This window comes from Crinia signifera, chromosome 1, assembly GCF_055691185.1.
Source record: "Crinia signifera chromosome 1, ASM5569118v1, whole genome shotgun sequence".
Classification (NCBI taxonomy): Eukaryota; Metazoa; Chordata; class Amphibia; order Anura; family Myobatrachidae; genus Crinia; species Crinia signifera.
Genome location: NC_139217.1, coordinates 460,569,695 through 460,595,444, shown reverse-complemented (window position 1 = coordinate 460,595,444; position 25,750 = coordinate 460,569,695). Strand labels below are relative to the sequence as shown.

The 25,750-nt window shown below is 48.9% G+C and overlaps 1 protein-coding gene across 1 annotated transcript in view; it reads left to right on the top strand.

Moving 5' to 3' along the window:
- Window positions 1-20,575: 20,575 nt before the first annotated feature.
- The window catches only part of ALPK2 (alpha kinase 2), a 38,682-nt gene continuing 33,507 nt past the window's right edge, over window positions 20,576-25,750 (top strand). The window contains exon 1 of the mRNA XM_083155261.1: window positions 20,576-22,050. Within this exon, the coding sequence (XP_083011387.1) occupies window positions 20,607-22,050 (1,444 nt within the window). The 5' untranslated portion in view covers window positions 20,576-20,606. The remainder of the gene's footprint in view (window positions 22,051-25,750) is intronic.

Here is a 25,750-nt window from a genome sequence, read left to right as displayed (position 1 = left end):
TGCACATGTTACATCTGCCTCCCTGCAGTGCACATGGTTTTGTGCATTAGAGAGGGAATTTGCCTTTGCAAGTGAACCAGAATAACCCCCTATATCAGTATCACGGAAGGTTTCCTCCAACAGCAGCACAATAACCACTGCACGGCCGTTATTTCCTACCACATAAAGGGCTGACACACTCCAATCGGCAAAGAAAAAAAAACGAATGGGGAAGGTGATTGAGGGAGGACGGGGAACTAAACTGAAACATGCGGACAAAAATGTCTGCTAGCTCCACCCTAAACCACCTAAATCTGACTACTATACCCTGAATGTTAACCCTCACACTATCTGCAAATACTGTGTGAAGCTCACTTACTGCCTAGAACAGTGGTTCTCAACCTCAGGACCCCACACACAGTGCACGTTTTCCAGGTCTCCTCACAGAATCACAGGTGAAGTAATTAGCCCCACCCATGATCTTTTAAAATATATCATTGAATAATGAGTGCACCTGTGTAAATGCAGGGTGAACTGGAAAACGTGCACTGTGTGGTTGAGAACCACTGGCCTAGAAGTTTAGGTTACCTTGCCCTCATTCACGCACTCGGCCCTCACAAACAATCTATCATCAGATTTTTTTGATCGCCTGACTAAATCTTTAGTTTGTCCCATTTGGCTATGCCAAATACTAGTGAGGCCTCAACCGTTTCCCCAATACACTATCATAAGGCCGGCCAGACAGCCAGATCCCTTGACTCCCCAATAAGGAAGGCCAGACTAAATAGGGCAAGCGTCAAGAGACACTCCCGAAATGGTAATACTGCAAACTAACACTAACAAAGGGAGAAGTGGGTGGGCCCATGGGGGGGGGATTTGAAAACCTGCAACAGAGGGCGTGGGCCTCAGGAGAAAAACAGGGCAAAAGCCCCCAGGACCCCCAACATACAAATGGTGACAAGGCTACAGGTTGAGTCTCTTCACGAAAAAGCAAAAAAAAAAAATTAAAAATGGGGAATCAAACTGGCGCTGAGAAGGCACCCATGCCAACCACGCTGGAACTAAAGCTTATGCAGGCCAACACTGACCACCCCACCACCAATCTGCCGGACCACTATTCCGCTGAAGAGACTGAAAAGAAAAAACAAGAAACAAAACAGGAAAATGCAATTGTGCATAAAAAAATAGCCAAACCAAAAACAGTCCGGCCAGACAGTAGCCAACAGTAACTAGAGATGACTTTTGCCATCGATGGGGGGGGGGGGGGAGAGAACCAGATGGTTTCCCTACATCGATGGCATAGTAGAAATATTTTTTTCTTCTTCTTCAAGGTGCCGGGACACGGAGCATAGCTGTAAGCCCCACCCCCACATTCTGATTGGCCTTTGGGCCAGTTAGTCAAAGAGAATGGATAACCATTGGTAGCTACCATCACATCTCACCCCCCCCCCCCCCCCCCCCAACCACCACCACCGTGGGGTTTGCACATTCACAGAACCCCCTTACCATAAAAAATGGGGGAATTCCGCCCCATACGAACAGTTCTGAATAGGCCCCTAGCTCTGGGATTGCAATATTAACTGATGCACCTGGTGGAGGAGACCGATGCTGTATCATACCCCTTTCCCACTGCAGCTCTTAAATGGTAAATTGCCATTTTTTAGCCTTTTTAAACAGGTAGAGCTGCAGTGGGAAAGCTCCAGGGTGCTGTACCCGTTTAACAAATACCGGTATTTGTTAACCAGGTAAAAAGCAGTGTCCTACCAGTTTCTTTGGCAGTGGGAACGGGTCTCAAACTGTATCGCCTGGTACCTGCATGGGGGATCAGGGCAGCGGGGTTCGCGCATTGCTGGGGAGGCAGCGGGGTCCGGCATGGGCACAGTACTTCGGGTCCCTCCCTGCGGCTGATGGATGCTGGGCAGTGGGGTCCATCCCGCATGGGCACGGTGCTGTGGGTGCAGCATGGTCCATCCGGCGTCCGGGCAGTCCCTGCGGCTGATGGGAACTATTAGTTCCCACTATCCGCATGTGTAATGAGCCACTCATTACATATGCACACGTTATTAGCGCCGTACATATGAAGGAGCTGCGCATTACATATGTGCATATGTAATGCACAGCTCCTTCATATATGTGCATATGTAATGAGCAGCTCATTCATATGCACGGCGCTCATTACATATGTGCATAGTGGGAACTGCAAGTTCCCATCAGCCGCATGGACTGCCCGGACGGCCCCCGCTGCACCACCAGCACCGTGCCCATGCGGGATGGACCCCATGCCTCCCCACTGACCAGCATCCATCAGCCGCAGGCAGGGATCTGAAGTACCGTGCCCATGCCGGACCACGCTGCCCCCACGCAGGTAAGTACTAGGGGAGAGGGGGGAACACATGTGAAGGTACAAGTGTGTGTGTGTGGTATATTACTGGTTAATTACCGTTTTGTACCTTTCACAACGAGCTCAATGTGAAAGGTACAAAAACGGTAATTAACCAGTAATATACCATTTACTACATGCAATGTGAAAGGGGTTAAAACCTGCTTTGACCCGTTTAAAGAAATGTTTCAAAAACCAGGTTTGACAGTGGGAAAGCAGCATTAGTCGATAATTGCCTGGAGCTTTCTTTGGCACTTCACCTAGGGAAGGCATGTCCAAACTGTGGCCCTCCAGATGAAACTACACACCCCAGCATGCCTTGCCAGAGTCTTAGCATTCCCTAATAGCAAAACTGTGGCAAGGCATGATGGGACGTAGTTTCACAACAGCTGGAGGGCCGTAGTTTGGACATGCCTGACCTAGGGGATAAAACACCAGATTAGGCAAAGAGGGTGCAGCAATTTTGGCTTCTAAATGCAGCAGGTACCAACCCAACCACTTGCTCATAGCCGACACCTGTATGGGACTGGATTTACGACCAGATTATGGTTCACTCGCAAAAGCAAATTCTCTCTTTAATGGTCAAAACCATGCTGCACTGCAGGTGGGGCAGATGTAACAGGTGCAGTGTGTTCGATTTGGGAGTGTTATTTTATTTCTGTGCAGGGTAAAAACTGGCTGCTTTATTTTTACCCTGCAATATAGAAAGTAAAACGCCACCCACATCTAATTCTCTCTTCACATGTTACATCTGCCCCACCTGCAGTGCACATGGTTGTGTCCACTAAAGAGAGAATTTGCTTTTGCGAGTAAACCAGAAACAGGGCCTTAAAGCCACCGCCAGATGACCTGCCAGCTTAGTTTGAAGCGGCAGCACCAGGGCAAACTTTGGATGGGTGTCCTGCGCCACAAAGCACGCAACAGTGGTGAAAGCGGCATTTTGGTCTTGCTCTACATTTGCCGTTGTTGAAGGCGTAACATAGCCCCCTAAATGGATTTCTGTTGGAACGCTGGTTATTCGGCTTGAATCGCTTGGGGGGATTGGGCACCGCAGCTGCAGAGGAGTTCTGTGTGACTTTGAGCCAAACCTCGATATCTTTCATCCCAAAATCTATAATATGCCGCCCATGCTGCTTGCGCCTGAACTCCTCGTCGTATCGACGCCAGGCTAGGGTCCAATTTGACTGAAACAGGTCATGAATCATGTGCAGATAACTCACAATGCTCATGGCCTCTTTCGGGCGCGACTCCAAATAGCAGGACGAGAACATGTAGAAGCCCTCTAACCAGCGGATATAGGAGCGGTAGACATCCTCTTCAATCCCGCCCTTTTTTATGGACTCCACCAAGGCCTTGCGACTCTCGGACGTCAAGGCAAAGACGTCCACATACTTCCCGCTATTGATGCGATCACGCATCCGAGGACGAAGGCCACGCCAAACCTTGGTGTAAGGACAAACCATGTCGCTAGGTCCACTCTCCTCGGGGCTGCTGCTGCTACTACTACTGCCATGCCTATGGCGCCTGGACCGCTTACTTCTCTTGCGTGAACGGCCATGTCTATGGAATCTAGACTTCGCTCGCGTTGCATTCCCACTACCCGCTACAGCCGCACCATCAGCCTGACTCAGCTCCCAATTGGCATCAGCCTCACCTGAAGAGAAAGCGTGGAAAACATGGCTCGGCCCAGCCCGTTCGCCGCCGCAAGAGTCACTGCCCAGCGGGTCAATTGGATCTGAAACACAAGAAGCCACCTGTGAAGAGCCAGGCGTTGGGTTAATGGGTGATGCCAGTGCGCCGGAATATCCAGCAACCGGTTGCAACGTCTCTGAAGAAGGGACGGACGCAGCACCCAAAGCTGTGAACTGCGCAAGGAGCGGAGCCATGGCCAACCGCAAATCGGCTCCAGGCCCCGCTGTTGCACCCCCTGTCGTCTGTGCCACTAGCAGAGGAGTAAGGGTCTCCATCATTGTGACAAGCAGAGAGGTGACCATTCCCAAATCACTGGCAGCAGCACTCGCAGCCGGACTAACCGCACGCACGGCGCCAGGAGCCAAGGGTGCTGCAGCATCCCAAGGTCCGAAACCGTCCATGGGCGCAGTAGACCTATGCAACCGCCTAGCACGGCCAATACGGGCGCTCTGCAGCCGACCAGTGTCGACAGGATGGTTCCGTGGCCGACGGGATGACCCCAAATCAGGCTGACCATGCCTATTGCCAGCTGCCTGCCTGCTTGCAGCCCGGGAAGGGCCAGCAGCCGCTGCATCCAACATGGCCGGGGCTGCAGCAATCAACCCCCTCCCCCTGCCAGGCACCCGAGCCCGGGGGCCGCGTGTAATGGCGGGCGCACCCGCCGCGGGTGTACCCCGCCGTCTCTTGAGCCTCCCGGCGGCTCCCCCAGCAGCCCGAGAGTCGGGAGCCCCGGGAGAAGTTATCGCCGCGCGGCGAGTACCGGTGACCGCGGCCGTGGAGAGAGAGGCCTCAGCCGCTCCCCGGCGCCGCCCAGCCCGCAGCACGGTCCCCGCGGCGGGGGCTATCGCTGCAGTGTAGGAGGCTGAGCGGCGCCGCGGCCTAGGAAGCACCGCCGCCTCCTGTGCATAGCGTGCAGGGGGGGCCGCGTGTCTGCGGGGGCGAGAGGCCATATCGCTCAGCAGCACAAGGCGGGACAGGAACCAGGAGACGGGTGAGAAGGAAAAGGGAGCAGAAATAATAGTAAATAGGCGATAACTGCCAGCTCTGCAAACGTGACCTCTCCCGGGAAGGATCAAACCGAAAGAGGAAGATCCTCTGCCTGCATGCAGCCAAAATGTCTGCTGGCTCCACCCTAAACCCTCCCATTTAAAGGTGCCCATACATACATACGATTGGATGCGATAATGCGATGCAACATGGTGATGCGATACCCGATGGCACCCGATGTTGCATGCCACCTGCGATGAAGAGGGGTGGCGGTGTAGCAGAGCTGGCCTTGGGCGTCAGAGATTGATTTTGAAAAAATGTTTTCAAATTCTTCCGCCAGCTCTGCTGACTACTGCCGCCAGAGATAACATATGGGTAAAAACTACGCAAGATTCGACCGCCATGCCCACACAACGCGTTGGGTGACACATGCGATGGCATGTGATTTTTCCCTGCGATTTATCGAAAATGCATGCCATATCTCACATGTGTATGGGCACCGTAAACCTGGTTGACTATGGAACCCTAAATGTTAACCCTCAGACTACCTACCAATATTGGGTGGGATGCAAAAATGCTGTAAAATCCCGAAATCGGGGGTTGATATGCAGGAAAACCCGCACGCCGGGTTTTCGCTGCGGGGGTATCGCCAGCAAAAGCGGCCATCACATACCCTTAAACCCGCTCACTAGCCATCACAGATTACTTTAATACCACTCATCGGCCATCACATTACCCTAATCCCACTCACCGGCCATCACATAACCCTAATCCTACTCACTGGCCATCACAGATTACTTTAATACCACTCATCGGCCATCACATAACCCTAATCCCACACACCGGCCATCACAGATTACCTTAATACCACTCATCGGCCATCACATAACGTTAATCCCACTCACCGGTCATCACATAACCTTAATCCCACTCACCGGCCATCACATTAATCCCACTCACTGGCCATCACAGATTACTTTGATACCACTCATCGGCCATCACATTACCCTCATCCCACTCACCGGCCATCACATAACCCTATTCCCACTCATCGGCCATCACATTAATCCCACTCACTGGCCATCACAGATTACTTTAATACCTATAAGTAGGTATAGATTCTATAGATTGTAAACTTGCGAGCAGGGCCCTCCTAACTCTGTCGGTTTGTTTCTACCCAGTTTGTTTAATCACTGTTGTTTCCAATTGTAAAGCGCAACAGAATATGCTGCACTATACAAGACACTGTAAATAATCCCATTCACCAGCCATCACATAACCTAAATCCCACTCACCGGCCAACACAGATTACTTTAATACCACTCACTGGCCGTCACACATAACCTTAATCCCACTCACCGGCCATCACATAACCCTAATCCCACTAACCAGCCATCACAGATTACCTTAATACCACTCTCCAGCATTCACAAAACCTTAATCCCACTCATTGGCCATCAAATTAATTCCACTCACTGGCTATCACACATAACCCACTCACCGGCCATTACATCAATGCCACTCACCAGCCAACACATAACCTTAATACCACTCACCAGCCATCACATAACCCTAATCCCACTCACCGACCATCACATAACCCTAATCCCACTCACCGGCCATCACATCCCATTCCGATCCCACAACCCTAATCCCATTCACCGGCCATTACATAACCTTAATCCCACTCACCGACCATCACATAACCCTAATCCCACTCACCGACCATCACATAACCCTAATCCCACTCACCGGCCATCACATAACCCTAATCCCACTCACCGACCATCACATAATGACACTCACCGGCCATCACATCCCATTCCCATCCCACAACCCTAATCCCATTCACCGGCCATCACATAACCTTAATCCCACTCACCGGCCATCACATAACCTTAATTCCACTCATCGGCCGTCACATAACCTTAATCCCACTCACCAGCCATCACAGATTACCTTAATACCACTCTTAAATCATCACATAACCTTAATCCCACTCACCGGCCATCACATTAATCCCACTCACTAGCCATCGCAGATTACTTTAATACCACTCATCGGCCATCACATTACCCTAATCCCACTTACTGGCCATCACATAACCCTAATCCCACTCACCGGCCATCACATTAATCACACTCACTGGCCATCACAGATTACTTTAATACCTATATAGGTATAGATTCTATAGATTGTAAACTTGATCAGGGCCCTCCTACCTCTATGTCTACCCAGTTTGTTTAATCACTGTTGTTTCCAATTGTAAAGTGCAAGAGAATATGCTGCACTATACAAGACACTGTAAATAATCCCACTCACCGGCCATCACATAACCTAAATCCCACTCAACAGCCTTCACAGATTACTTTAATACCACTCAACGGCCATCACACATGACCTTAATCCCACTCACCGACTAATCCATAACCCTAATCCCACTCACCAGCCATCACACATAACCTTAATCCCACTGACCGGGCCATCACATAACCCTAATCCCACTAACCAGACATCACAGATTACCCTAATACCACTCTCCAGCATTCACAAAACCTTAATCCCACTCATCGCCCATCAAATTAATTCCACTCACTGGCTATCACACATACTGTAACCCACTCACCGGCCATCACATTAATCCCACTCACCGGCCATCACATAACCTTAATACCACTCATCAGTCATCACGTAACCCTAATCTCATTCACTGGCCATCACATAACCTTAATCCCACTGATCGGCCATCACATAACCTTAATCCCACTCACCGACCCTCACATAACCCTAATCCCACTCACCAGCCATCACATAACCTTAATCCCACTCATTGGCCGTCACATAACCTTAATCCCGCTCACCAGCCATCACAAATTACCTTACTACCACTTTCCAGTCATCACATAACCCTAATCCCACTCACTGGTCATCACATAACCTTAATCCCACTCATCGGACATCACATAACCTTAATCTCACTCACCGACCATCACATAACCCTAATCCCACTCACTGGCCATCACATAACCCTAATCCCACACACAGGCCAGGTCAGGGTTAGGCTGTGGAGATGGACAGTTAGAGTTATGTGTACCATTAAAGCACAATGTCACAATATATTATTTTTGAATCATTCCTTTGAAAACCGTGTTACCATTAAACACAGGATACGATTTAAGTGAAGAATGTATTTATTTTTCGCAATCTTTCATGTTTTTAAAATTCTTTTTTTTTTTTCTTAAGGAAACCTAAAGGACACACAGGAGGACAGTGGCCAAGTTTGACAAGCGGGACTCGAATACGGCTGAATCACTTTCATGCATCTACTTTCCTGACCGAACCTGAAGGCTGATGGAGGAGGACACTTCCGTGATGAGGCCCGGTAATAATAATGATGATGATTCAACAAACTGTGAACCTTTGGCTGATCCCTTCATGACGGTCAGAGGCCTGGCATTTCTTTACACGCAGATATCAACTGACCAGGGCTCGGAAGACGACACAAAGTCTGACCGCAGTGAAAACGATCAGCGTGTACCTACCTCGGATGCCGATGAAAGCCTTTTAATTCTAGAGGAAGGTGATCTTCTTACGGAACATTCCAAAGTGCACTTCAGTCCAGAAAAAACACATGCTCTGATCACCAGCGGAGAAATGAACCGGTGTAAGAATCGTGACTCCAGGTGGCCTACCGTATCGTCACAGGGCAGGTTCAGATGCCACACCAGTAACATCCATCATCTGTACTGCACATGGCATGGCGCTAAATATTGCTGTAGGGCTGACGAGCCAAGCACCGATAATAAATGGACTATGGGAGGGGACAATTTTGACAATTGTCTCAACTATTTGGAATGCTCTGATGTCATGAATGGAATCTGGCACAGGACTTTGCTAGGCAGTGTCCCGGCCTTTTTACTGGAAAGTGACCAGGATGATGAGACGAAAGTAAGCCTGGATTGCCTACATGAGCGTGAGCCACTCTTGAGTGGTTTGACTCCTGTGGATGGGGTATCGAATAACAATGCTTTAACTGGCCTCTGTGTCAGTCACTCAGAGCTAGCAGCAGTAGATGTAAAAGTAGACCTCCCTTGGGACAATCGGAAAGCTCTGCAACCAGACATGGTGATTACTGCTGGGCATCAACAGGACAATACTTCCAGTCTGAAAAGACAGGAGAGATGTAGCCTTCAACCAGCGACAACAGCCATCCAAAATGACCAGGCGGGGATTGAGGAGGAGAGTGTGGAGATTAGACCGTCGGGGGATACTTCATCGTGTGCCAAACAGAACCATAGCAATGCTTTCATGGAAATGTATCTTACAAGTGTGTTGGATACCTCAGTCAAAGATCTGATCTCAATGACCGACGAATCGACGGACAATTCTGTAATGTGCGCCTGCCCGGATGACAGGGAACACAAGTTCGGAAAAGGGAGATGGGACTTGATTAATGAAGAAGACTCTGGAATTCTTGAAGAATATTTGCAGGAAGAGGAAGCCGAGCCACGTTCTCCAAAGAGTGGATCTGACCCGAGTTCCAACAGTAACATCAGTACCAGACTCCACGAGGAGGACCAGGATCAGGGAGATGGGACAGGTGGAAGAGGAGAAGATTCTCATATTGCTGTGGAATGTGGAGATGGGATGCACCACCCTACAGAAGATCATGTAGAGGTAATTTATCGCCGGCTGTTGGCAGTGATATTGTAATTTTATTAGAGAAGCTAACTGTGTGTTATTGTGTGTGTGTGTGTGTGTGTGCATGTAGCGGGGTGTATGCATGTTTGTGTAGCTGTGCGCGTCTTTGCTTTTCAAAGATCTAGGGATTCCTAAGATGCCACCAAGGCTGCAGATTGATTGACAGCTGCGTCTGTGCGGAGAATCGGATTTGGAAAGAAAAAAAAACCTGGGATAAACAGCGAGTGTTCCTAATTTTAGTAAAAGGCTAATAACAGCTGGATAAGCTAGCGGAGTCCAGGACAGCTGTATAAAGAAATGTGATCTGTACCTGCCCTTGTTATGTAGAGCAAACTTTGTTAACCCCTTCCTCGCAATCAGGGTCTCAGTTCATATTGGCTGCAGTCTACGTTGGGTAAATAGAAACAAGTTGATTGCTGCTAGGTACAGGGCAAGTACAGTATGTCATGTAAATGTTACTGTTTTTCCTTATCTTCTACAACTTTCAGTTTATTACTCTGACAACTGTTCAGTGCCAACAGATCAACAGAAAGGCAGATGTAATGACAACTAGGTGATTCATCTCACCCTACGGGCGCTCTTCACACCGTCGTAAGGGGCTGTGCCCCCTTAATTTGTGAATGTTTGTATTGTGAGAAATATGGTTAGAATTGTATGAAAGATGCCTGTATTGCAACTTCTGCCAGTGGGTGAGGGTCCAGCGTGGCAGCACAGGAGTACAGGACAGTGGCCCTGAGTCAGTGTCTCCTCTTACTGGGTGGGAGTTAGGGTGCATGAGAGCAGGAGGCTGGGTGGTAAAGCATGATGGGGTATTGTGGGCAACACAGGGTGAGCGGGTCCCCACTGGCGGAAGTTATGGGGCAGGAGAACAGGAGGCAGGGCAGTGATAGAGGTGTGTGGGCACGAGGGGTAGTAAAGGTTTTTGCCTGTTGCAGAGTAGGGATGGGCATTGGTGCATATCATACTTGCCTACTTTTGAAAACTAGTTTCAGGGAGATTATAGTCGGTAGTAGAATTTTGCACAGCGCCCCATTGAGGGGGCGTGTTATGCTCCACCCAAAGGGCGTATCTAATTCCATATATGGAGAGATTGTGAAAAGAGATTGTGAACGTGGCACCTAGAAGCGTGGGTGTGTAGTGCTACATCTGAGAGGAATCTTGTAAAATGACTTATATACAAATGTAGATGAGCCCCAAAGCAGTTAGTAAGAGTTACTATACTTGGTAAAGTGCTGGGAAATGGTTCTGATGATTCAATGTAAATGAATCTGTCTCTCATTCCTTTTTTCCCAAAAAATGTAAACCATGTAATGTGGGCTAAGTGAAGATGAGGGAGATTGCTAGACTAATGAGGGAGAGAGGGAGATTGCTGCAATTTCAGGGAGTCTCCTGCAGAATGCAGGAGGGTAGGCAACAATGGTGCAGATGCCATCGATGGTTGGCATTGATGGCGATTTTGCACCCTGCCATCGATAATAGTAAAATATTACTTGCATAACCATCGATTGTTGTAGCTATCGATGGTCATCCATTATATCTGACTGAATAGGCCGTGGGACAATCAGAACTCGGTGGCGGGACTGTCGGGTGGGGGAGGGGGGGGGGGGGGTGGAGCTATGCTCCGTGTCCCGGCACCATAAAAAAAATTGAAACTTGATCGGTTCTCCTTTGCCATCGATGTAGGGAAACCATCTGGTCCTCCCACATCGATGGCAAAAGTATTCAACATCGGCCATAAACCATTGATGATTTGAAATCATTCATGGTCAATGGGCATCCCTAGAACTGGAGGAGGGTGGGGGACAGTATGCAGCTCCCGGCAGTGGGTGAGCGTCTCCTCCCACTGGGAGGGAGTAATGGGGGTGCATGAGAGCAGGAGGCTGTATAATAGTGGTATGTTGGCAAGACATTGATAGAAGTTGTGGCGCTGGTGCAGAGGACCGTGGGGACACTTCTGGCAGTGGGGGAACCTGCAGCGTGGCAGCCAGGGCCAGATTTCCCACCTAGGGGCGGCACCTGCTTGTGGCGGTACAGGATCCCCCATTCTCACGGGGGTACGTGAAATGCGGGAGCGGGGTCGCGGGGGTCCGCTGGGGGGTGGAATTGCCGGAAGGGGGTCAGGGGGGTCCGCAAATTGTGGGAGGGGGTCCGCAAATTGCGGGAGGGGGGTTGTGGGGGTCAGTGAATTGCGGGAGGGGGGTTGCGGGGGTCTGTGAATCGCGGGAGGGGGTGCGAGAGTGGCGTGAATCGGGGGAGGGGCGCGGGGGTGCCGTGAATCGTGGGAGGGGCGCGTGGGGTGCCGTGAATCAAGGGAGGGGGAGCAGAATTGTGGGAGGGGGGGTGCAGGTGTCCGCGAATCACGGGAGGGGGCGGGGGTCCGCAAAGCGCAGGAAGGGGCGTGAATTGCGCGAGGGGGGGTTGCAAATCGCGGGGGGGGCGCCGTGAATCATGGGAGGGGGGGCGTGAATCGCGGGAGTGGGGGGGGCATGGTGCGCGATGAATCACCTAGTTGGTTATGTATTCTTGTAGAAGGATGGTAGGATGTTGCTGTCATTCAGAATGCATTTACATAAACAGTAATAGTAGCAGTAAAAGATCTGACTTAAAACACCTACAGTAAAACAGAACAAGTGTTGTATATTATACAACGTCTTGGTTGATGATGTCTAGGTTGATGTGCACAAAGTTGCCACTGGAAAAAAATTGCCACAAGAAAAAATCAACACAGAAAGGTCAACATATGTAAATGTTGACATAAGTTTGGCACTTCATTGGTGTCCATGTCGACACATGAGAATGAATATGAAAACATTCAAAAAAGTAAAAGTCGCGGGGGGTGTGTGATGCGAATCGCGGGGGTGTGTGTGACGCGAATCGCGGGAGGGGTGGCCGCGGGGGGGGGGGGGCGGGCACGGAGGGATCGATGTGCCGCGAATCGCGCGCGCGGGGGGGGAATCGCGGGAAGGGGGGGGGGGTGCCTGGTGGCTGTGAAGTAGCAGTGTCTTTGCCGGGCAGCATGGGGAGGCAGAGGGTGCCTGGCACTGTGGGCTCACTGGGCTGGTTCTCTGTCAATATGTCAGTGTGTGGGCGGAGTCAGAGGCTCCACCCAGCGTTATAGACACACTCACACATTTTGAGTGACAGATGTAGCCAAATATATAAGAGATGGGCCTCATTCATAGACCTATGATAAGGGCAGCTGCAAGCCGGTGTTAAGGGCCTATTTCAGATCTGATTGCAAAGCTGTTTTTTTTTTAGCTAATGGACAAAACCATGCTGCACTGCAGATGGGGCAGATTTAACATGTGCAAAGAGATTTTGTTCTCCCACCACGCCCTAGTGGATGGTAGAGCATGAAATACCGCATGACGGCTAAAAAAAACAGTGAAAACCCCATGTCGACCTTTTGACTGTCGACCTGGACAATGTCGAACTACTGACCTGTCGAACTAACGACCTTTCGACCTAGAACCATGTCGACCTTTTCCCATGTCGACCTAGACCCATGTCAACCTTTTCCCCATGTCGACCTAATAGTGTCAACCTAATGACTGCCGACCATAATGCTGTAGACCAAATGACCGCATCCCGGGTAAATACCGGCTGCTTACACTGCAATTTAGACTAATTAGAGAAAAAACAGGTGCCTGCTATGAAAGTTTTCTGCCCAGACAGAAAGAATACTCACCCCTTGCAAATAGCGGTGCACTCGAAGATCCGTTTTGCAAAAAACTGTTTTTTTCCATCTGCACCAGTCTGGGGCTTCCAATAATCTTGCTGACGTCAGAGACCCCAAAAACACCTGGGCGCGCCTGCGCATTCACAAACGCTCCCAGGAAACACCATGTTTCCGCTGGCTTCCTGTCAATTAAACTGCGACTTCTGTGCGAGTGCTCAGCGTAAGGATATTTATGTGCAAACTCTGCATTCGATTAACTAGAGATGGCAAATTCTCTAGTTAACGTTCTGTGCTGAATTAGGACCACGGTGCAAAAATATGCGATTTGTATTGAGACTCCCACCGCCGCCAGCTTTGCTAATCTCAGTAAATACGCACAAAGACGCAGGACGATCCCAGATCCTTTGATAACCGATATTCTGAGTCAACTTTGGCCCTTATTCTGGTTCATTCACAGAGGCCGCAAATTTGCACGGAGACCGATGTTTCGCGTATACGCATGTGCAGCAACATTTCTGAGCATGTGTATACACTGGGTGCCTGCAAACTCTGAAAAACTCTGTTCGCCGGGTGCACGCATTGTGAGAGGGGGGTGGAGAAGGGCGTGGGGTGCCAGGTTGGGCCATTAGCATATGTGAACGCCCAGCTTTTTATGGGCGTTGACACGTAAAATGCTGGGTGTACACATGCTAATGTGTCTGTGACGCATGTGCGGGGGGCCCAATTCCCTGCATTTCTTCGCTCATATGTACGGGTGGTCTGGGCCACCCTTACGTATGCATGCGCCTTCAGTTGATGGTCGATGTCCGTCAGGGGCGGATTGGCCCACTGGAAAACCGGGCCACTTCTCGGTGGGCCGGCCCAGAACTCTTACAAAAGGGGCCGGCAGCGCTCGCCCCTGGGCTGGCTGGGCCGCGGGAAGCGGCTGCTGCACTTTGCCCAAATCAAACATGGCCACGGGAGGGCTGCTGCGCATGCGCATACAGCACCTCCCGCTGCCTGATTCAAGATCCCCGCCGGAGCGGTGGATACAAGGACACTGGACGCCGGGAGGAAGCCAGCCCAGGTGAGCCGTCCCCCTAATCCCCCCCGGGCGCACATCACTATCGCTGCCAGCCCCCCCAACCCCCCCCCCCGCCACTCATCACCATCGCCGCTACCATCGATGGTCACTCACCATCTAATTATTTTTTTTCCCCTTCACTAATACAATTCAGTCTAGACTGACTTTTATTCTGGCGGGAGATGGCCGAATTCGGGGCTGTCATGTGTAACGTCAACTACCTGCCCCAAGGAGGCATCAACGATCCTCCGTTCACAGGGGTATGCCCAGTGTTTCTTCGGGCGCGCCCACTGTATTTGTGGTCACCCCCATGAAACGCTGGATGATTTTTTACGCCCACTCCCTGCCCTCTCATCCTGGCAGCTTTCTCCCTGCAGGCCACTGCAAATTTTCACGTTATCGACCCATGCTGAATTAGTCCCTCTGCCCTGAGAGTGATCCAATCGGATCCCTTCCAGCGCCTTCCGCAGCTCCCACGGCCCGGACTCCCGTAGCTGATAACCAGGGCCGGCGCCACCACTAGGCAAATCTAGGCATTTGCCTATGGCACCGGCCACTGGAGGGCGGTATTTCGCCCCCCCTTGCTGCCCGGGTACCTGTCCTGCGGCGTATATGTGCGTAAAAGCTGGCGGCGGCGGCAGCGGTGGGTCCCTGCAGTCAATAAGAAATGACGAGCGCTATCCGCCGGGCTATGCGCAAGCGCTTCTGTTTTGGAAACACTGGCCGCACGCTGATTGGCTGAGATTCAGCCAATCAGTGTGCACCGTGCGGCCAGTGTTTCCAAAACAGAAGCGCTTCCGCATAGCCCGGCGGATAGCGCTCGTTATTTCTTATTGACTGCAGGGACCCCCCGCTGCCAGCTTTACAGCGCCGCGGGACAGGTACCCGGGCGGCAGACACCGGGGCGCCCCCACCCCGACTTGCCTGGGGCGCTCTGGTGCCTTGCACCGGCCCTGCTGATAACCGTAAGTCCCAACAATACAAAGGACAGCTCTCAGGTGATACTATTTTCTTATGTAAGTACATATGTGATTAGTACTATAGGCGCAGTGTGGCGGGATATACCGCATGGTGGAAGCAAGGTTTAGTACATCCCGCCCTAATAGTCAATACTAGTATGTCAATGTACTTGTCTACTCTTTTGGAAGTTGTGGGAGACTCCAGATTCTTTGAGGAGTTTCCTGCACTCCCAGAAGAGCAGGGTTGATCTCCCACATCCTAGTGATGTGAGTGGGATGGAGAGACAAACACTGGCAATCTCGAGGAGGCGAGCAGGGGGCGGGGCTAAATACTTTCAAATTGCGACATTTTGCATAATTTTAGATTCGCCCCCTTTCTGTAGACCTGAGAATAGTGGCATTCTGCAGAAACAGACGGGGTTTGATGATGTCAGAGTCCGCAGCAGCAGCAGCTCCACCTCTCTGCGCTTTTCCCTGAAAGGAGAAATTAAAAGTAGGTAAGTATGATTTACTGTACACGTGGTAGGCAATATAGTATGTAAGCTCCACGGGTCTCAGAGGAGGGGGCGGAGCTAAAATGGCACAATCGCGTACTTTTAGCCCCACCCCCTCTACGGAGAGCTGTGAATTAAGTTAATTTACTTCATGGGGCAGGGCTTAATGACATCACGCTAAAGCCCTGCCCCCGAACTGCTGCTGAAAGTCTCCTCTCTGGGCTTCTGCCGGAGAGGAGACTGAAAAAGTCGGCAACCCTGAGATAGATAGATAGATAGATAGCCTGATTCTGATAAGGTAAGGCCCCCCACGTGGATATATTCGCTGGCTGGCGGGGGGCGGGCATTCGCACGCCTGGCGGGCAGCGTGAGAAGGCTCGCTAAGCAGCAAACAACTGCTTCTTAGCAAGCCAACCAGAATGACCCCCAGAGAGAGAGCTAGAGAGGGAGAACACAGCTACAGAAGCGACAGCGATGTCTTTCAGTTAACTGGTTTAAACTCAAAGGGGAGGAGAGGTGCCCCTTTGGGAGCAGGAGCCCGGCAGAAGACAACTCCATTGCCTCCCAGAGTTCTGCCTCTGGTAACAGGACCTCTAATACTGGTGTCTGGGTATTTTTCAGTTTTGCAATCAGATTCTTTTAATGCAACGCAGTCTCCGCAAGTAACTGTCTCCACCAAGAGCTGATGAACTATACCGAGGCCTTGCAATTATATACAAACAAGTCATTACAGGCATCAGTGAGTGACAGGCTCGTGGAATTATAACAAATGTCTCCTTTCAGCTAAAACTGATTACGTTCTGTGTCTATGAATGATAAATCGCACTGCGGTACTGGATGACCCCATTTCTCCTCTATGCGGATAAGTGTTTGCAGCAGTTTTACTGTATCTAAAAGTTCTTTTTTCTCAGTTCTTCTTAACGGTATTATCCAGTAGCATCATCTTTGTAGGGCCTGATTAACGGTTCCAGGCAGTGGCGTAGCTACGTTTTGGCCGCCACCCCGCCAAGCACCCCCCCGCCGCCCATGCAAACCCCCCCCCAATCCCCAGCAGCCTTACCTATCGCGCTGGTCCCGGCGGCTCCGTTCTTCTGCTGAGGACCACCACAAAATGGCCGCCCCCATACAGCAGACAGTTTCAGAGAACTGTGTGCTATATGGGGGCGGCCATTTTGTGGTGGTCCTCAGCAGAAGAACGGAGCTGCCGGGACCAGCGAGATAGGTAAGTCTGCGGGGGATTGGGGGGGTGTGTAACTATAGCACCGCAGCCCCCGGTGCCCCCACATGCACAGCGCCCCCCCCCCCGCGGTGCTATAGTTACGCCGCTGGTTCCAGGAGACATTCGCTGGGTTGACATACATTAGGTGACCACTAAAGGTCGACACACGGCTTAGGTCGACACATTGCTAAGGTCGACACATGGCTAAGGTTGACAGTAAAAAGAATGACAAGAGTTTTTCACTTTTTTTTTGTGGTGACAGGTGCTATTTCCTACCTTACCATCCACTAGGGCGTGCAGGGAGTATATAATAGTTTGCCGAACGCAGAGAGGCACCGCGCCCATGCCAGGGGACTCTGTACACTGATACGGTGTCTATGTCGACTTGCGTCGAAATTCGTGACAAAAAAATGTCAAAAAATCATGTGGACCTTTTGACTGTTGACCTTCCCTTTGTCGACCTAATTCTTGTGTCGACCTTCCGTCCTGTTGACCTTAGTCATGTTGACCTATTTCATGTTTCTACCTATGCCCTGTGAATCTTTAGTGGTCACCCTAATGTATGTAGACCTTCATAGTGTCGACCTTGGGATGCATACCCGGTTCCAGGTGCCATAGGCTAATGCTGCGAAACACGCGTGTATGGGTGCTCAGGGACTCGCCAGTCATACTGCCCATGTACATGTAATGCTGCGAAACATGCGTGAATAGGAGCTCCGGGACACGTCAGTCATGCTGCCCATGTGCATGTAACAAAGGTTATACAGCTGGTATGTAGGGTCTAATGCTTGTGGCGGGTGAAGGCTGCTATGGGCGGGATGTACTAAGGAAAAAATGCGTTAGAAGCCTCTTAACGTTGACCCCACTCCCCGGCATACCTCTGTCAAACTCCTCCTCAGGGCAAGTGCAAGGCAAGGAGCTCCACAGGGGAAGGGGGGGGGGAGTGATGTGGGAGGTGCGGCGTAGCGTAGCTCCATGGGGGGTGTTTGAGAGGCCGGCGCCCTAGGCAAATGCCTAAGGCTGCCTAGTGGTGGCACCGGCCCTGCTCCTCCTACCTCTAACAACACAGCCGGAGGACCTTCCGGCTGCAGGGGTGAGGAGGAGGCGCCCAGGAAACCTGCTTCGGCTAGGGAGAGCCCAGGGATGTGACGGAGACCTCCGCACACCACATAACAGGTATCGTGGAGGGCCTCCGTCACCGCATTGTGATGTTGATCGCATATGTTAGTATATCGGTGCGATGGGCGGCGATGTTTTGCCCTTTGGCTTTAGGCTGTCTGGCTGGCACTGTAGCACAATATACATAAAGCAATGGTTCCATCAGTAAGTTACATTGGCACAACCATCTGGCAGTAACCTTAAGTACATTAACCCCCACAAGCAAGGAATACATTAGACCTTAATCAGGACCTATGTACAGCGCTTCAGAACCATTACTTGCCTACTTTTAAAAACTAGTTTCAGGGAGAATATAGTTGGTAGTAGAGTTTTGCACAGCGCCCCATTAAGGGGGCGTGTCATTCTCCACCCAAAGGGTGTGTCTAGTTCTATATATGGAGAGATTGTGAAAACATTTAAGCAAACGTACCAACCTACAAGCTTTCCCCTCTGGGAGGGCACTGCCGGGTTGGTGGAGGAGTGGGTGTGACATCATAGAAGGTGGGTGGTACAAGGGCGTGGATGCTCATTTGCAGCAACGCACCCCGCTCTACAATGCCCACATAGCCAACACTGTAGATTGTGGGTTCGGTTGATTGAGGAGGTTTGAGGCTGCTAAGGGCAGGATCTGAGAGACTTTTTTTTGTGGAGGGGGGGGGGGGGGGCGGCGGAAGGAGCCCCCCTGCCTGTTCTGGGAGAGAAGTCAAGTAAAAATTCAAGTCATCATTTTTTAGGATTTACTAGATGAATAAATACCACAATTTGATTGGTTGCTATGCGCAACACTTTCTCTTGACTTTGTTATAAGTTATGATAAATGTACAACGAGACTTAAAAGCACCTTTTTTTGCCTCTCTGACTTTAATATGTAATCAGTCTGATTGTGCTCCGGCATCTAATCCAAAAGAAAAGGCTTAAGTGTCATGTAACATATATTAAATCCACACCTATACCATTAAACTAATCTGAAAGTTCTAGAACATGTATGTATGCAGGAAAAGTTTGGATCAATCCTTTGCATGATACATTCATTGAGTTTTCTGTCTCCTTGTTATGCAGCTGATACATTTTCTGAAAGACAACATTCGCGCCTCGGAGAGTTCTGACCAATCAAATGACGATTGTGAGAAGACAGAAGTATACACAGAAACCCGGCTATTGGAAGAGAACAAAGCCTGCCCATCACAGACTGAAAACCAAGATGGGAGATTAATTGTGCGAACACACCAGGACGATATCAGTGTGACGTCTAATAATGTCATAGAGAATGCAGAATGGCCCGGATTGGCCACAAAAAATGCAATTATAGGTAATGGGTCACCAGTTGGCTGGGAAATGGTCAATACCGGTTTTCAAATTTTGGATGATGGATTGCAAATTGTGGAAAACGAACTGGAAATGGTGGCTAATGGGTCACATATTATAGATGACGAACTGGTAATTGTGGCTAATGAATCACATATTATAGATAACGAACTGGAAATTGTGGCTAATGGATCACAAATTGCAGATAACGATCTAGAAATTGTGACTAATGGATCACAAATTACAGATAATAAACTGCAAATTGTGGCTAATGGATCACAAATTATAGATAAACTGGATATTGTGGCTAGTGGATCCCAAATTATAAATAACGAACTGGGAATTGTGGCTAGTGGATCACAAATTACAGATAACGAACTGGAAATTGTGGCTAAAGGATCACAAATTGCAGATAGCGAACTAGATATTGTGGCTAACGGATCACAAATTATAGATAACGAACTAGAAATTGTGGCTAACGGATCACAAGTTGCAGATAACAAACTAGAAATTGTGGCTAAAGGATCACAAATTGCAGATAACGAACTAGAAATTGTGGCTAATGGATCACAAATTGCAGACAACGAACTAGAAAATGTGGCTAAAGGATCACAAATTGCAGATAGCGAACTAGATATTGTGGCTAACGGATCACAAATTATAGATAACGAACTAGAAATTGTGGCTAACGGATCACAAGTTGCAGATAACAAACTAGAAATTGTGGCTAAAGGATCACAAATTGCAGATAACGAACTAGAAATTGTGGCTAATGGATCACAAATTGCAGATAACGAACTAGAAATTGTGACTAATGGATCACAAGTTGCAGATAATGAACTAGAAATTGTGGCTAAAGGATCACAAATTGCAGATAATGAACTAGAAATTGTGGCTAAAGGATCACAAGTTGCAGATAACAAACTAGAAATTGTGGCTAAAGGATCACAAATTGCAGATAAACTGGATATTGTGGCTAACGGATCACAAATGATAAATAACGAACTGGGAATTGTGGATAATGGATCTCAAATTATAAATAACGAACTGGGAATTGTGCATAATGGATCACAAATTATAAACAACGAACTGGGAATTGTGGATAACGGATCACAAATGATAAATAACGAACTGGAAATTGCGGATAACGGATCACAAATTATAAATAACGAACTGGATATTGTGGCTAACAGATCACAGATTATAAATAACGAACTGGGAATTGTGGATAATGGATCACAAATTATAAACAACGAACTGGGAATTGTGGATAACGGATCACAAATTATAAATAACGAACTGGAAATTGTGGCTAACAGATCACAGATTATAAATAACAAAATGGGAATTTTGGCTAATGGATCACAAAATGGGGATAACCAAATGGATTTCGTGGTAAGTGGGTCACAAATTGTAGACAGCGATTCCCACCTATGCGGGACGCAGGGTAAGCCTATTTCCGACACACAATGCCCCGATAGCACGCAGTCCAGCGGGACCGATACACTGAATATGTACGAGAGAAGACAAGGCCGCCTTCCCAGCAGGACTTGCAACCAGAACTCACAGAGATGCGGGATTACAAATTCACTCAGCAACGCTCATATCGATGTCACCACAACAACACCGGACGTTCTATGCAACCACGTGACAGGAGAAAGCACCACAATGGATACGGCTGCAAAACCCAAAGTCTTAAAACTGTTAAAAGGTGCGAACAGGTGCTGGAAAACTGGCGGCCAATCCAGTGGTTTAACGCTGGACAACAAAACATCCAACGATGAAAGCCTAAACACTGCCAGTCACATCATAGCAGAGGTAACGGAGATAGGCAAATCAAGCCACCAAGCGAAGGACTTAAATATCAAGAAGAAAGTGGCCCGACATTCTTTCCCGAGCAGCATTTGCTCTTCGTTTAATAAAGCGGATCAGGAAATCAATGGCAAAATTGTTGTGGAAAATTACCGCGGAGATTTAGCGAGGAAACCTTTGATCTGTCGCAGCAAGAGCAGTGAAACTTTAAGCCTTGTGAAGTGGATGGCCAGCGTGCACAATAATTCAACCGAAATAGCAAAAGCACCGAGCCGGCGTGTCAGGGATAACATTCCAAATTCCACGACGCTGTCACAAGTGTGCAGAGCTCCTGACACAATCAGAGGGGCAGGGTCTGTCCAGGCTGACACCAGCACCCAAGACCAGCCTACAGGAGCCCACTCCTCAGCACGCTTCATGAGGTCCACTAGTCTGTGCGAGAAGAGCTCAGACGGCAGAATGGTCAAGAAAAAATTCAAATCAAGCGGAAATGACACAAAGGGCGTGAAAAATGCTGAACTCAAGACGCTGGATGGGAATGAGGGCTTTATACCAGAGGAAGGAAAGAGGGTCAGACGGGACAGCAGCACCAAGACAGAGACCACACAAGACCATAACAAAGGTACGATGCAAGTTACTGCTGTTATTATGAATATTTATTTATTTATATGGCGCCTCAAGGGATCCGCAGCGCCCAATTACAGAGTACATAAATGAATAAGCAAAACAGTCACTTGCAGTTTAATGCAGCAGAGGACAAATACAGGACACATAACCATAGCTGTATCTGCAAATGGCACTGACATCAGTATCAAGGGGGCAGAAAACCATTTGTGTGCTTTAAAGATCTAATATTGGTCGGGGACATCTTTAACCTACATCACCTAAAATACACCTAGACCTGCATGTACTGTAATTAATTCAACAAACATGAGGTAAATGTGACCTAATTTTAAAACAAAAAGAAGATTCAGGGGTAGGATGTATGAAGCAGTGATAAGGGAGAAGAAGTGAGCCAGAGGAGAAGTTACCCATGGCAACCAATCAGCTGCTCTGTATAATTTTATATTATGAAAATGATAGATGTTATTTCAGTGCTTATTGGTTGGCAAAGGCCACTTCTCCTCTGGCTTCCTTCTCCTCCCTTATCACTGCTTCATACATCTACCCCAGGTGCATAGATCCCTGTGAATGGATAGGCTGCAGTCATAAAATGTCTCCAGCCCACAAAATGGCCGCTTCTGCTCGGTAGAGTTGATAGCAGTCGTCACACCCTGTACATCAGGACTGTCTTTTTGAAAATATCTAGATTCACATAATCACAGGAACCATCAGTTAGGGAAGATTTATCAAAGCTTGGAGCAAGATAAAGTAGCGACCAATCAGCTGTCATTTTTCCAAACACAGCAGTTAGGCTAGAACTTTATCTCCCCCTTTGTCTACTAATATTATGAGTGTTGCACATTTTTATTTTTCCCGTTAGATTGTTGTGAAGGGCTGTTACCTATCTCTATTTGCCGGCTTTCTGTGCTGCAGATACTCCGGGTGAATGTATGCATGTATTCTATTTTCAGACATGCAGCCAGCAGGTAATATGAAACGCTGTCCTTGCCCTGTACTGTGGCATCTTCCCTTTCTACTACTAATTTAGGCTGCACCATTACAAAGCTCCACAGGAGAAACCTCTGGCTCAGATCAGAAGGAGAAGTTGCTTCTGGAAGTCGGACTTATGCTGGCCATACATATGTGCGATCGGATTCGATGCGACATCGAAGTGCGATGTCCATCGAACCCGATCGCATCTTGTGGTGCTAAAGTGCCCCCTTTGCAGCACCCGATGTTGCATGACATCTTGAGATGTCACATCGGGTGCTGGAAGAGGGTGGGCAGAGGGCGGTGTTATGTAGTGCATGAAACGCTAGCGCAAACGGGCGGCGGGGGGTCAGTCAGCGGTGGCGGCAGAATTGTTTAAACACTGGGCAGCCCTCTGAGATAGCTAAGCCAATCAGAGGGCTGCCCAGTGTTTAAACAATTCTGCCACCACAGTAGCGCTAGCAGGTGGTGGAGGTCAGCGGTGGCGGCAGAAGTGGTTAAACACTGGGAAGCCCTCTGATTGGCTGAGATAGCTCAGCCAATCAGAGGGCTGCACAGTGTTTTAAACACTTCTGCCGCCACCGTTGACAGACCCCCGCCACCTGCTAGCGCTAGCGCTTCTTGTGCTACATAAGGCCGCTCTCTGCCCACCATCTCCCAAGCCGCCAGCGGTCCCTCTGGCTCCCTCTCCCCATCCCCACGCCAATGAAAAAGCGTTCCCTCCGCACCCCACCTGCGGATCGCATTCGAGCATCGCATGTGGTTAAAAACCACATGCGATCGCTCCTGCGATTCGATAGATATTATGTGCAGCACATAAGATCTTGAGACCCGACATTCGACCGGCGCGCCCGCGCATCGCGTCGAATGTCCCCTTAAAAATGCATACAATCATTCGATTTCTCAGCCAGATGCGGTCGAAATCGAAGGATTGCATGCCTTATCTCACATATGTATGGGCAGCATTAAGTAGTCGATGAAACTTTTGTGAAGCAACAAGAATGCGCAAGTGTTTCGCAAAATTCTGATTGCAATATTATGCAGATGCCTTTGCCTGGATTTCAGGCTGCAGATCAAGAGTGGTGGGGCCACGGCCATCTTCACAGCATTGTAGGCCTCGGGCAAAGCAATGCATTTGGGGGCCCTCCACACCTATTCACGGGGAGGGGGGGATTAAACAAAAACAAAATCATAACACGCCCTTCCTGTGGTCCCATGCCATCTCTCCACTTAATTCCATACACCACTCTGATTGGTGGATAGCTCCATCAATTCAGCAATCAGCATGCTGACAGCCATTCACTGTTTGGCTGCAGTTGGAAGGCATGTATAGAAAGCTGGACTCTGATTGGTGGATAGCTCCAGTCATTCACCAATCAGCATACTGAAAGACATTCACTGTCTGGCTGCAGGCTTAGAAGCAGGAAGATAATGCTGGATTCTTATTGGTGGATAGCCCCAGCCATTCACCAATCAGCATGCTGACAGCTACTCAGAGTGGTCATCATTATCGCCCTTCCCATAATCCAGCCCTTTTAGGCCGCCATAATTTATTTTGGGCCAAAAGATGGAGAAGCCCAGTTTTGCTCTAGATCAGGGATGGGGAACATTTGGCCCTCAGGCTGTTGTTGAACTATGTATCCCATCATACTCTGCTACTGTTTTGCTATTTGGCCATGCTAAAACTGTTGCAGGGCATGCTGGGATGCGTAGTTCAACAAAAGCTGGAGGGCCAAAGGTTCCCCATCTGTGCTCTGGGTGATGGAAGAGTCCAGTGTTTCCCTTGTGTATTGTGGTATTACAGTAGCAATATATTTACCGGTAGATGTATCAAACCTTTAAAAATGACTAGTAGAGAAGTTTCCCATAGCAACCAATCTGATTTGAGCTATCATTTATCAAGTACAGTCCATAAAATAATAGCTTAAAGCTGATTTCAATTTTCTATGGGCAACTTCAACTGTCCTATCAGGAGGTGGTGGGAGGACAGCAGAGGGGAGGATGGCACCAGGTGAGCTGCTGCTGCTCTCCCAGCCCCGTCCTCCCTGCCTCAATGCAACTTTTTTTTTTCCGGATTTATATTGTCCAACAAAAGCACGTGGATCTACGACTACACCAACATTTTGATGAGCACTTTTTTCTTTATTACACGGTACGCACAATTGAGCACGGGTTGTGTTGAAGACACTAAAACCTACTACACCATAGAGCTCTGTTTCTCATTACCTTTTAGAATTTTTCACATTGTGACGACACAACAACGTCCCACTAGGAGAATCACCAGCGGCCACCTTCAGAAAAACTGATGGAAAATCCATATCAACATTGGGGTAGAAGCGCAAAATCCATATCAACATTGGGGTAGAAGCGCAGGACAGTACCCACCCCTTTATATATATATATATATATATATATATATATATATATATATATATATATATATATATATATAGTCTTGTAGCTTAAACAAGTGATTTTAATCAGGCAGCATGGCAAAAAGTAGGCTAGTCGACGTTCTGGTCCACCTTTGACAAAGGTCCTAGAGGTGGACCGAAACGTCGACCAGCCTACTGTTTGCCATGCTGCCTGATTAAAATCACTTGTTTAAACTACAAGACTGGTGAGAGACTCCTACTTTGCCTATATACTTACATTGGACTATATTCTGGCCTTCTATGGATTGTCACCCCAGCTATAAAATTATATGGAAATGAGAGTGACAGCCGTTT